We start from the raw sequence: 14,345 nt of genomic DNA on the forward strand, positions 1-14,345 counted from the left end.
CTTCATATATCCAAATGATGTTTTCAAGAATTCTGAATTTGCATGCATTTACACAACCTTAGGCCCCTTGAATCACAACCTTTGCCATTTTCAATCCACTTTTTCTTTCACTCTCAGGATGATCTTGAGCAAAGAAGATGGTTGCGCACTGACACGTAGGGCTTAGCTCGAGATGATCTATCCTGACACAGATACAATGGTACAATACTCAAATGGACCCATAATGATTAAATGCTGTTCGTCATGCCCCCGATCTTTATCACTATTATCACTTCACTTGCTGGCCCTTGGCTCTGAGCATTAGTTGGCACAACAGCACACTCACTGGTGCTCACAGAGCTAATGTTTGCCTCACAAGCGCTGGAGGCAACGGTTATGCTGCTGGCAGCAAACACTCGCAGTAATTGATTTTTTTTATGAAAAAAGTTGTCAACAAAACTTGGTAATAGCATTTCTCTTTCTCACAACATATGAATTTGTAAGAAAAATGTACTGAGTGAACGAGTGACAATAACTTATATATTTATTTTTATTCTAAGTAAATGTGTTCAAATGCAAGTTCAAATGGATGCAAAATGTATATAGTTCTATTCATGTCTATTTTAGAGCCCATTGTGTTGCAAGTCTTAAGTAAGTAGAATATTGACATGAATGTTTCATATTTCTCACATTAATGCGTGTTTCTAGTCTGCTGACTTTATTTGTCGGGGTTTGATCATAGAGATTGCATTATCTGTGTGCAGTCATTATTTCCTTCCCTGGTCTCTGTTAAGGGTAAAAGTGTGTTGCCTTGAAAGTGTATGTCCATTTTAAGCAGTCACGCCCAACATTAAATACCTTTGTGCATTGGTGAAACTGTCAACTCCAGACTTCTTTTGTAAGCTGCTGCCCTGTTTTATAATTGCCTGCACAATCAGGATAGGCTTGGCTATTTTCTTAGCAGCTGACTGGGCAGTCCAATCATCCTATTTTTTTTATTTTTTTTAGACAGTTGGAGAGCAGGGAGATGATGCTGTGGCGATTATAATCTTGGAGCAGCACGATCAACAGTTTTCCACTCTCACCTCAATGGTATTATGTTTATGTGTAACTGCAGTTCACTAATTACTCCCCATTTATAGGTCTCTTTGGTAACCAATTACATCTATACTGTCTCCACATTTTTGTATCATCCAAAACTTTTATTTTCCTGGCCCCATTTCATACTGCACTCTTTCCAGCTGACACTGTTGATGTGCTGTGCTGTTGTGTATTGTGTTGTGTTTTAAATGTCATCCATTCCCATGTACTCTATGAACTCATCAACACAGCACTTTATTGATAGAAAGGTCATCCATGATGAAAAGGATCACCATGGTTACTCAGGGGGAAAAAAGTGGAAGCTCCTATTTCATTGCATGTCTTCTGTGTCCACCCCAGACAAAGAATGGATGCACCCTCACAAGTCTTATAAATGAAAGGAATAAAATGACAGCACAGAGGGCTGTTGTATTTGTGCCAATGTTGCCTTCCATACAGCAGAGAATGTCAAGATGGCGTCAGAATTATTTTCTGGAGCAAATAATAACAAATGTGCAATGAAAGGTTTGTAGATTGAGACTTTCATGTGAGCAGAGTCCCACTGTATGCCTTGTGTTTGAACATTTCTCTGCAGGAAACAGGTTAGAGGAGCGGTGCGACTAACAAGATTAGAACAGATTGGAGCATGAAATGCTACAGTAACTGTGAAGCTTCATTTCCCCACTCAAAAGTAAATGCTCTTAGAATTCCTCTTATATATTTTGTGTCTCCTTCCCTGTTAGTGCTTCTCGACCCTTTGCAGCGACACCTGCTCCTTTTACCAGATGTTTTGCATTCATTTTCAGTTCACCTTGAAACATAAAATGTAAGCCGTGGCTATTGCAGTTAAATTTAACACTGTTTGAGTATACGGAAGCGTATTATTAGCGTTTTAAGCGTTTTATTACACAGAACTTGATGCCCTGGCTTTTTTTCATATGTAATGTATTGGATGAAATGTTTTCAAAGTTATGGTTTAGTGCAGCCCTGGATATTGACTCCTCAGTATGCGCATGCTGTCACCTCATTATTTTGTGATTCGGCTGTGGTAGTAACAGCCACTCTGTATCAGTGAGATAGACACAATTATTCCATTTAATTATTTTTGAAATTATGCCATTTAACATATTTTAGAAATGTTATGTATTTTAGATTTCATGCTAAAAAACAGCTTCCATTTACTTTAAACACATTTTCTATATGAATATCTCAGGTTTCAGTGAACGAGGAATAAATACTTGCATGTCAAACTAAAAAAAGCACCTGTTTATACATTTTTGAAGCACCCACCTTGTACACACATCCAAGTTTCTTTGTTGTTCACCCCTCCGAGATACAGTGAGGGTCTACTTGAAATGAAAGTGACAATGAAATACAAACTCATAAATGGTAAAGATTGATATTTATTTCTCATCACAAATAAAAAGAACCATGCTTACTCATCACAGAAGGAAAAATAAGAGAAGCGCTCAGTCTTTGTATCTTTACCGACCTTGCTGCCAGAGTGTTTTTTTGAGAATGTGAATAATAGCACTCTATGAAGATTGAAATTCTTTAAAAAAAAATCCAAGCCTATGCCCTTACACTGAACCCCCAACCCACACCACCCGCAACCCTACCCACCTCCACTCAGCTCCCTTGCCCCTGCCCGAACAATGATCACAGCATTATTTGAGTGGGTCAGTCTGAGGGCTCTCAGTCCCCAGAAGTCTTAATAACCTGGAACAGTGTGACATTGTAGAGCACCTGGTGTCCATTGTTCCAGGTGTACAGGACCCTCTCCCTGGGGTTGTAGTCCATCATGGAGATGTGGGAGTATTGATTGTGGAAAGGGATGTCTGTGTACTCATAGCTTGATGTGTTGGTGTAGTAGGCAAAGTAGATCTTGGCACCAGCCAGGTGGGAGTTGGTGACATAAAGTGTACCACAGATCATGAAAGATTCTCCAGCACTGCGCTTGGGAAAGCCCGTGTCCCAAGTCTGCAGCACTTCCAGACTCTGGGGCTCCAGGCGGCTGATGACAATGTTCCCAGCATTGGGGATGGTGGTGTAAACGGCCCAGAGGCCATTCTCATCCGCCATCAGGTCGATGTCAGAGGAGCCACCCCAGGAGTAGGGAAAGGTGTTGTTATAGCCGGCCCCGGTCAGGCTGCGCTGCACCAGCACACTTCGAGAACGGAAGTGGTACTTGATGATGATGTTGCTCTGGTACTTGTTGTAGTACAGTGAGCCGTTGTAGACCACATGACCAGTGCCTGCCCAGGGGTGAGGCAGCAAGTGTTGCACAAAGTTCTGCCCCTTCATGAAGTCATTCATTGTCCGGTATTCCAGGACACGCCGTCCCTTGAAGTAACCATCCATGGACCACACCTGTAGAGAGAAGAAGAATGAATCCCATTGGGAAGATGGAAAAAACTAAAGGAGATAATGAACAGATCTAGAGTTCTGGAGAATATTGTTATACCTGACACACCTCTCAGCAACAACACTGTAAGCAGTGTTTCATTATAGCCGATGGCGATGCCCTGAGCAAAGAATGCCTGTTGTGCATATGTGTGAATCTCTACTTGTTTGAGTTTATGCCTTCATGTGTATGTGTGCAGAACTATTGATGTGTGGGAGTGAAGATGTTGCCCGCACTTTGCAGTCAACCAATGCTTGTGCTCCCTGGCCTTTCCCAGTCCACATTTACAGAAAATCAATCCATTTAGCAGCTCTATCTTTTTCCTCAAGCACTCTCAGCGGATCTCTCCACTGACATGGCCCCTCTCTGGCTGCATCTCCCATCTCATTCCCTCAATGCTTCCGCCGAGGCACAGTTCAGCTTTTAATTGATTCAATTAAACTGCAGTTGGCTTGGATATTTATTTTATCCTTAACATATCAAGGAGAGCTTTGCTAAGATGTAGGTCATTTTTCTTCTGATGCACCACCCATTGTTTTTCTCCTCTTTCCTGCTCTCGCCTGCTTTCCAGGTGTAGAATAGGCACTTTCCTTCCATAACAATTCCACTGGGGCGAGAGGTAGTGTATGGGAGGAGATGGGGGAGGTGAGGTACAGCAGCTGAATTATGGAGAAGGGGAGATTATGGAGCATTAAGCATTGTTTCTCCCCTGCCTGCAAAATGAGTCTCTAGCTGAGGCAGGCTGAAGCTTGAGCACAATATCTTTTTTTTTATTTTCTGTTTGGCTCCCCAATGACTTTCCCCCAAATATGATTATCATGATTGATGTGGGTGTTTATGTGATATTGTTGATGTATCTGGCTATTAATACAACTGGTGATTGATCTAAATAGTCTCATGTATTCTCAGCAAGTAAGGTGATCAAAGACGAAGATCAGGGCATTCAATCGAAGAAATTGACCTTCTCTGTTGGCATTATGCATTTAGCCTGTTATGATTCAGGATGGGGATGATAAAGGCCATCGTCATCTGTCCTCTTAAACTTCATCAGTTTCTATTCTCCCCTGCAGATAGTTAATAATTCTCTTTTTCACTTCTCCATCACCACCACCACTTCCTCCATTCACCACGGCCCCACAATTTCTCTTAATTTTCTCCCTCACTTGTGTCTTTTCCCACCTGCTTCCGAACATGTACCTGCCCAAATGAAACCACATGTGATCTCTTATCAGCTGAAGCCATTACTATATCATCTGGGTCCAGAGCATCTCAGCACACTCCTGGTAATTACCTCGGTGATTTAGAAAAACTTTAGCCCAAACAACTCATTTATTTCTCCACTGATGATGAAGTGATTAATCAGCTGGAGTTGCAGAGACAGAGGTAGACAGGGATAAGGAAACAGGATGCTATCCATCAGTGACTCAGCTTTGCATTCCCCTTTCTCTCTCTGCCTCTCCTCCTCCAGAGCTCACGAGGAGTCCTACTCAGGCAAAACAGTCAATCAGTCACTGAAGTATCATGACAGAGTTGCTGTGAGGAATATTTTTTTCCATTGATCAGCTGAAAAGACTTGTTTGACAATGACTTTGGTTCTACTTTATGCTCTATGTTTGTTGAACTATGATGTAGGTAGCAGGGATTAAAGCGTCCACTTCAGGGGCGAGCATAGAAACACAGGGGCTTACTTTGTTGTCTGAGCTGGGGATCATGGTATCGGTCATCCAGGAGCCGAACCTTGACCCTGATGCACGCACTGTGATGGGATTACTGACGCCAGTCAACTTCCCGCAGCCTGGAGGTCAAAGGAGAGAAAGACTTAAGACGCCATATAAATGTATGTAAGTATTTACTGTATGGAGGACATCAATTTGTACACACTGTGGCAATGCATACACACACAGACACACACAGACAGGGAACTTCAGTTCTACAGTGCATTTGAAACATGGTGTTCCACTAGGCTGCTTTCAAGGCCCTGTATGGTTTTGCCAATTTAAGGATTGCAATCTGTAAAAACATTGTATCACTTTTTCACTGTTTGTATCTAACACATATGTATCAAAGACGCAGCATTCTCCACAGCCATAATATAGAATTTCAAAATTATCATAATTTGGCAACTTCCACTACATGTTAGGGGGAATAAAATGCGGTTGGGATTGATAATTCATAAGTGATATGCAAAAATATATTGACTGATTTGTTGATTGACTGTTTTTTCATCTTAATTTACCTAAAACATTTTTGCATGATTTCTGTTTCCATTACTATCTTAGTTTCCTTTTCTCTGCATATGTTTAAACAGCAACTAAAATAAATACATAAATATAGGTATTTCTGTGTAATTAATTGTTTTAATTATTATCTCTCTGCATTAAGTCCTTTGCTTTATGCAAATGCTTAATCAACGACAATAACAACACTCTAATGATCTAAAAGCTAAACTCTAACTACAGTCTTTTCTTGTTAAGTCATCAGTTTATATACGTGGGATTTTGTAAAATCATCAGTTTAATCTAACACATTACTTGAGAACACGATCAATTATTCATTCAGGCTTTCTTGGCCAATTTTTCTTAATTTATGCTGGTAATTCGAACACCAAGGTGAGTGGAATTGTTGCCAATGCACAACAGACTTTTGACAATTGATGAACATAATTTAATCATTTATTCTTTTCTATATCGATGTTGTTCAAACTCCGATTGTTACAATTACATTTGAGAATTAATTTAAAATGAAACATTCAATGACAGCCCACCCACACCCATTTTGCATATGTTATACCTAGTTTCTGCATGCAGGAGTGGAGCCTGGTCTCCAGCAGCAGGACTCTCTGGCGCAGCTCCTCATAATCATAGGCCCCCATCTCTTCTTGGATGGCCATCAGCACCAAGGACAGATTCCTCACCTCCTCCCGAAGACGCAGGATCATCTTGGCGTCCGTCTTGTACTGTTCCAGCACCGGCAGCAAGGGGAGCAGCTGGGTCACTTTGTCTTTCAACTCCTAAGACAATAATCACAGAAAAGGACACATGGAATAGCACAAAGGGGGTGGAGAAGATTATACCCTGGGAGAATATAGGTTGGGGGATGAGGTCGACCACAATAGTCAGCACAGGGGATTGTGTGCAGGGTAGCTAGCCCTTCAATCTCCGGTTGTTACTTCTGGTTGGTAGATCATCTCTCAATCAGAGCTCACACTGTAGCTGGGTGCTGGTTCATCTGTTTGACTTCTTAGATACATCATAAGATTCATGGTTCAACTGCAGGTATATTTTACTGTGATTTCATGTATTATTGACTTTGGTACACACATTGAAATGTATTTATTTTTCTTTGGCTATATCTTAAACTACTGCATGCATCACTTATGACCTTTATAATAAAACATTTTCACAGTTACTAGCTTTTTTTGTTTCTATATTGATCAAGCTTCCACCTACTTGAATTGTGTTGGCTTCTCTGTATGAACTGTAAGTGGATATATTTTAATTTACAGTGTGTGTATTAGAAAGCCACGTTCAATCAAATGAACGTCTGTTTATTGTCTCAGCTGGTTCGGGTGATTTTCACCTACAGTAAGGAGCATGGTGCTGCTCGGGTGTAATCTTGCTCGGTGACTCATGTGTTTAGAAGTGAAAACAACAATGTGTCTTTAGGTAGGAGTGCAGTAAGCAGCAGGAGAGCCAGGCTGCCTGCTTGGAAAGTAGAAGGCTCAAGAGAGAAATAGGTGTATCAATAAAGTGTGGCCGCCACAGGAGGGGCTGTTTCCTCCTTGTTAAGGTTTATCGTAAATCTGTTGATGGAGCAGCTCTCAGCCCCGTGGCGCCACATCATAAATCTCATTTTCCCCTTTTCAAGCCGCGAAAATTCAGTCTCGTTAATCTCCCACGCTCTGCCATTGGCACCTTTGAGCTGCATACATTCATCAGCCAACCTGCTCTGGTCAAATCCTGCTCTTTTTTATTTAAAAATACTTTTTTTTCTTTACTTCTTTTAATTCTTTATCTGATTGCGGATGTGCATTCAGCGAAAGTCCTGGGAAATAATGCTTACTATTCTGCATATTTTAGTCATCTGCAGGCTTTACTTTGGAATTGGCTTATTCATAAACATCTTCATTACCTCCATCGGGCTGGCTTTCATAAAACACACTGAAAGCAAAACACAGCCATTCATACTTGTCGCTGTGCTGAGGCAGGGTACCAGCAGTAAAGCACACTTAGCATTTATCGAAGCATCTTTTAATCAAACTATTTTATGGTCCATCTAATATCTGTAAGGGTGTGAGAAATGTGGAGAAAGCCATGTCAAGACAGCAGGCTGACAGGAAGACAAAAAGGCGTGCTGATAATGGCAGCTGAGCCTCAGCTTGTAGAGAGATAAGGTGGGGATAAATGTGAATATATGTGCCTGTTATCTATGAGCATACACCAGAATGTTAAGTATATAGAGGAAGAGAGGCTGAGTGGGGAGAAGGGGAAAGGATGTAAAGAAGGGAATACAGAAAAAAAAAAACTTCTCTTCTAGGTCCAGGAGTTTAATAATTCAGGACCATATGAATTTGCTCTGAGCATAACTCAATGACTCAAAGACAGTTTGGGAATTGAATTTGTATACCTATTTGGCAGTCTATCGAGAGTTGTACAAAATGTTATTGTCTGTGAAGAGCGAAAGAGATCGCAACGCATCTGCCAAAGTTTGTGTGCACATGGAAAGCCGTGTCACATCTGAGAGTATCTGCGTTCACCTGAAAATAATACTCACACGCAACGCCGTACAGGAGGTGACACACAGCCAATTACCTGAAAGCCCTTTGGATTGAGGCTGCGGGGATTTTCAGAGGCCACCTTCAGCTTTCCATCCACCACTTTCATTAGGTTCTCCGTGTTCCTTACATACTGTAGATCTCTGTACGTCCGCAGGTCCAGCACCTCCATTGACTGGCTAATGTTCTGAACCTGTCACACACACAGAAACACACACCAACACGTTTCATTTTTAGTGTTAATCTTAGAGGAACTATTAGGTTTTTTTTAAAACCCAATCGTCCACTTCTAATCAGACATGCAGGTCTAGTTTGCTAATAGAGCTGACCTGATTTACTTTATTGGTTGATCAGCAATTTGGATTATCTCAAATGTGAATATTTTTGTCTACTATGACAGCAATCTGAATAATTTGAAACTGAGATGAAATGTTTGTTCACTATTAGCAGACAGTCTACAGACCAAACGATAATTTGAGATGGGTAGAATAATTAATAATGAAAAAAATGTAACTTATATAACTTGATGCCTTGCAGTCCATCACACTATCATAGGTTTTGATCTGTCTGGAGCCTCCCAGACCCCCAGTATTGGGTTTCCCCAACTGGATTGCAGTTATTGAACGGTACAAACATGTACAACAATGCAATGCAATCAAGGATCAAGGGTCATTATAGGGTATTGTAAGTTATGGTAAGCATTATTGTACCTCGGCATAGTTAAAAAAAAGAAGGATGCGCCTGCCCTTATAGGCCTAAATCACTGATTTAATGCCCCACCTGACAGGGAGGCTGAGCGACATAAATCAAACACCCCCAGGATGTTACTCCTAGCTGACTTCTGAGGAACTTTTAGCTTCAGAAGAGGTTTGTTGTTTTTGACAACAGGCCTAATCCCTGTCTGCACGTTGTGACTGCAGAGCCTCAAACAGTCCAAACTTTATGCAAACTTTGATGTTCGCAGTGAAACAAAAGAGGCTGGGTTGACTGGTTATATTTTTGCACGGGGAATGAACGATACAAGCTAGAAGATTACACTGGAGCGATTGGTGCCGAATGTGTCCACAAACATGAGGTAACGTCAGGCCTATAGTTTTTTATGTTCGTAGCGAACATTAACGTTACTTTTGCGCGTGTCAAGTTTGGAGTGCGCCACATTATTTACGCAGGCAAGTGGATCGCAGGGCAGTGACTGTCCACGACACGCGTTTAGTTTATGTGAGTCAACTAAACAGCGGAGCGAGAGCTAATACGTAGCAACGTAATGTAAATAACATATCCAGCATCAGCTTTGGGTAACTTCATGGCGTTTCTCAACTCGCATACCAATGGAGGAAAGTAACTTTAAGTGCATTTACTCAAGTAGGCTACTGTAACGTTATTTGAGTGTTTTTGTTTTCAGCTACCTTATAGCTCTAACGGTCAACTCCGAGGCAAATAGTATACCTTTCATTTTACTCTACTACATAAACCTGATAGCTTTAGTCACTTTGCAGATTCAGAACAAATTCTGCTAATATTATAATCAATAAGGCGTTATTGGTCTCCAAGAGGTCATTTAAGCTACCCAGCAGAACGTAAAGTAAAAGATGAAATAATTAAAATGAAATTAAGTTTAAATAAAATTAAAACAATATGCAGCAACATTCATGTTTTTTTTTTTTTGCATTGTTACACAATAAAATGATTTGTCTATCAAAACAATATGTTGTTTTCTTGCTGTATTCTAATTTCAAAACGCATATTTGACGTCTAAAATTCTTCTGGACCCCACTCCCTGACTTTTGTTTCATCTTGTCACCTGTTTCACTAGGCCTACTCTAGAGGTGGCAGATCTGGACAAATTGAGGAAGACTTTGTGATCCACAAGATGCGCAGAATGCCGTTCAGACATGCAAGTACAACAATACATTGTTTGAAGTCAACGTACTGCTGTGTTGCCTAGAAATGCGTGTAGTGTGTGCAGAAACTCTCTTTTTGCTTGTGCTTGTGGCTGCAGTCGCTGTGGTGTTTTTTATTATTTGCATCTCTGTGTTGTCTGCTTTGGTGATGCTTTATTCTGCTGATGATTCTATAAGCTGGGCAGACGGTTTGCTTTATGTGACATATTAATGCTTGTTGCACCCGCCGTGGTGTCAATATACATTTTGGTTTAATTGTCTGCTTTTTGTCCTCCTTTCTGGTGAATTCCAGTAAGGCAAGAGGATGACATTATGACAGTATATTTATAATTGCTTATCAGTTGTATTCACAAGCTGCAAAGTGCTGTCTTGTGAAATGGAATTTATTGTTGGTTTAGACATTAGGGCTCGGTGGTGTGATGTTGCTTTACTAGTCTATGCACTGACATTCAGCGCAATTAATTTTGTAACCCACATCCCCCTACTTTGCAAAATTTCCCGCATTAACATTTACTCAGAGTGCATTTTTACTCACCTATCTTTTTACTTTTTACTCAAGTAAAGTAACAGCACTTTTACCTGAGAGTATACATTCTAGTACTCTTTCCATCCCTCCATGCAGGTCAGCTGAATTGAAAACTCACAGGTGTGGATGTCTCAGTCAGCAAACTGCCCTCTAAGGTGTTTCCATAACTTTCACCCAGTGCATGCTGGGATGTCTTGCAACTCTCCAGGGATTTGATTTAGCATCATGTTAGCAATAGGCTTATGTGGATGACAATTGAAGGGTTGTCACAGCTTTGAACTGTAAATTAGAAGCTTGAGCTTTGCATCCAGTATGAAGTAAACAATGTCTTTTAAAGTATAGATGTAAGCAAAAAGACATGTTTTAGTCATGTAAAACGCACTCGAAACCCCCCCAAAACTAACTACAGAAAGGGAATACATTTGTGACAAATTCATGCATCATAAATATTGCAATAAAAGTAAAAAACTATCAAAACAGAAGGGTTGCAAGCCAGTATCATTATGACAGTGTGCACAAGTTAATGGATACATACAAAATAGCAGGCAATGAAAAAATATAAATGTCATGGAGGTGCAAACATGCTGTCAAGTAGGTGTTTATTGAATCTCATTTCTCAGTTTTGCACTATGTTTAATTTTTTTCCAGTACTCCGCTTGCTCACGCTTTGACAGCCCACTCTGTTGCTGCATAACCAGCCTACTGTTTCATACACCTCCTCATCTCCTGCACATTGCACTGAACAGGCCAGAAATCATGTGAACATTGACAAATGTTGCAGGGCTGTGGTGCTCACATGCACATATGTCCAACTACCCACATAACCAGACACCCACCCACCCACACAGACACGAGCCACCAAACTTCACTTCAACAGAAGATATTTATTTAAATAACTCAGAACAAAAACAAACACAGGTCCAACTCTCGGAGATCACAGTTTGACATAAAGTCTGTTTAGCACCAAATGCCTTGCTTGCCTACACTTTGACAGCCCACTCAATTACTTTGTGTCCAGCCTACTGCCCAACTCATCTCCCACATGCTTCATGAACTAGCCAGGGAATATTTAGTTAGAAAACATTTTCTTCAGCAATTAAAAACGTATTTGACAGCTACAGATGGAATAGTTGGAGGAATGTGTAACATAACCACCAGCCTGGAGTCTAAACAAATGCAATGCCACCGTCCTGGGCTGTGGTGGCAGTTGGGACTTCTCCATCCTCTGATCCGTGATAACTGACCCACACACACACACACACACACACACACACACACATAAATGTACACAAACCAGGCATTTCACGCTTTCTTCTGGCCCCGCACTCATACTTTCCAGAATCTAATCAGTCGTAGGTGTCGGGTGTAATGACTCACTCTGAACCAAATCCTACAGTATGTTTGTGTGTATTTATGCCTGACTGTGCCCTCCTATTTCATCTCATCTCAGCTCAGTCAGTCGAACAGAGAGGTGAAAGGGGCATGAGGTGTTCTAAAGTCTGCCGCCGTGAGCGTTCTCACACCACTGTCCTTCAGGGCCAATCCTGCTCTGCATGGATGGTATTTTGTCTGCCTTTGCAGAAAGCTGAATAGAGGCTTTTCCACAAGGCTGCTTTACATTCTTTGATGGTTTTGACATTGTTAGTGCAACCTTGGTGTTCTGTGTCAGGGAGAGCCTTTGTGGATCCGGTCCGCTCAAATAATTCACATGCTCTGGGTTCAAATGAGGATGTCTTAGCGAGTATGGTGCTTTTATGTGCGCCACAGACACATACTGTAGTCTCTTAACTTGTGGCTTTCACTTCTTTGCAGCTCAGACAGTGCTGACCCCAGGTGTCCTCATTAGGCTGGGCTGTGGACTGTATGTGACGGGAGCGCTTGGCTCTGATAACTGGTGTCTTACAAGGAGTGTGTATTTATAATAACATAAACTGTAATTAAATCTAATACAATGATAAAAATATATTTGCAAAGGTTAGAATAATCAGAGACTAGGGATGTCAGAGAAACTTCATTTTGTGTATTGTCTTTATGGTATTGTACTGATATACAGTACAATGCAGCAACCCAAACTGTTTCCTCAAAATTGTTGAAATCTGACACAGACTTCACAAACAAATAACACATGTTTCAAAATTCAAATGTAGTATTCCTGTGTTTTCTAATAGATTGCTCTATATTCAAGGTTTTACTGATTTTCACAGAGAAATAAGCTCATCTTTTCAATACGGTTTTTTTATGTTTAACTTTTCACCCATCCTAAAGTTATGTCTCTACAAAATGTACAGTAGACAACATCACCTTGCAATGTTGACAGCTTAAAATGTATTCTTTCCACTATTGGAAAGTGCAAAGAATTATTAGCAGAAAATACCAATGAGCAGCTAATTACGTCCCTCAAAATGCTTAAATAAGTTACTGTACGCTATGAGCTACAGTACATGCGCAGTACTAATGGTGCTAAAAAGCATACACAAACATATCCAACATTAAACCCATTACATACTGCAGCACTGTATTTTAAAACCCAAAACATGCAGGAACAGTAGTCTCTATAGGCATTATATAATTCCTATAAAGACATACAGTGCATTTATACTTTCACATAACTAGGTGAACACAACTCCTTTCTCTGAATAGCTTAATCAAGTTTGTCTTTTTCTGAGCCTGGATATACCTTCTCTGTTTAAATATACTTTTTTTGAAAGTATGTGTGAGTGTGGATTTTGTCTGTATGAACGTGTGCTTGAAACTGCAGCAGACAGAGACTGTCAAGAAAAAAAAAAAAGCAAACTTCAATGAGAATGAATGCAATATGTGAATTCAGGTGTCTCATTGATCCATCAGGACCTAAGAGCCTATTCAGCATCTCAATTTACCACCATCTCTACTCACAAGACCACATCAATGTCAGCCCCTCCTGTCTCCTTTCCACCTCTCTGCTCCAAGACTTTCACTCGCTCTGTGGATCAACCCTCTCATTCACCCATTCGCTGGTCAAAAAACAACTCTGCTGTGAATGAGCTGCCACAGCCCATCAAGCAAGTGAAAGCCGTTGCACATTAGTTCTCTGGTTTTTATTATTTAGTTGGGGAAAGAAAGTGGAGAAGAATGTAAAGATGCCAGTCAATTGCAAACCACCAATCAATACAGTGGCAGATCTGGATAGTCAACATGCAGCTGTGGATCCCCTTTAAGCAGAAGTCCTCTTCTGCCTGATCTATGTGTGTTTATGCACTAGCCACTAGCAGGAAATTACATTTGAATGCACTGCACTGTAGGTCAATAATACTCAATGTAAATGAAATGTAGATTTATTGTCCGGTTGCTGAAACAGTGTAGCGTGCTGTAGGGTTTTGCGGGTGGACATGTTTTTGTATGACATGACATTTATTTGCCTGTCATACATGACACGAATACTCACAAAAAAAAGTGTTGACTTATATTTTTCACTTGGAGGAAGACCGAATGAGCTCAAGTCAGAGTAAATAGATTCAGTGCGTGCAGCATTTAGCATTTTGTGTAACTGTGCAATTTACTATATTCACTGATTTGTAAAACAGTTACTTTTTTTAATTGTTGTTGTTGTAAGAATGGATTGGAAAATGGATTCATATTCATAAAAGAAACATGCTGCTAAGGCTCAATTAGTCAAATTCCATGGGTGAGTTTAGGACATTT

At 40.6% G+C, this 14,345-nt stretch overlaps 1 protein-coding gene across 2 annotated transcripts in view; it reads right to left on the reverse strand.

Annotated features, from left to right (window-relative positions):
- Positions 1–2,442: 2,442 nt before the first annotated feature.
- Positions 2,443–14,345, reverse strand: part of olfm2a (olfactomedin 2a) — a 42,123-nt gene continuing 30,220 nt past the window's right edge. For both annotated transcript variants that reach the window (XM_068718858.1, XM_068718857.1), the window contains exons 3-6: positions 8,275–8,430; positions 6,254–6,473; positions 5,152–5,258; positions 2,443–3,429 (exon numbers count right to left, since the gene is read on the reverse strand). In XM_068718858.1, coding sequence (XP_068574959.1) covers positions 2,755–3,429; positions 5,152–5,258; positions 6,254–6,473; positions 8,275–8,430 — 1,158 coding nt within the window. In that variant the 3' untranslated portion in view covers positions 2,443–2,754. The remainder of the gene's footprint in view (positions 3,430–5,151; positions 5,259–6,253; positions 6,474–8,274; positions 8,431–14,345) is intronic.

This window comes from Cebidichthys violaceus, unplaced genomic scaffold (assembly GCF_023349555.1).
Source record: "Cebidichthys violaceus isolate CVI_PGR_0920_01 unplaced genomic scaffold, fCebVio1.0.p SCAF_23, whole genome shotgun sequence".
Lineage (NCBI taxonomy): Eukaryota > Metazoa > Chordata > Actinopteri > Perciformes > Stichaeidae > Cebidichthys > Cebidichthys violaceus.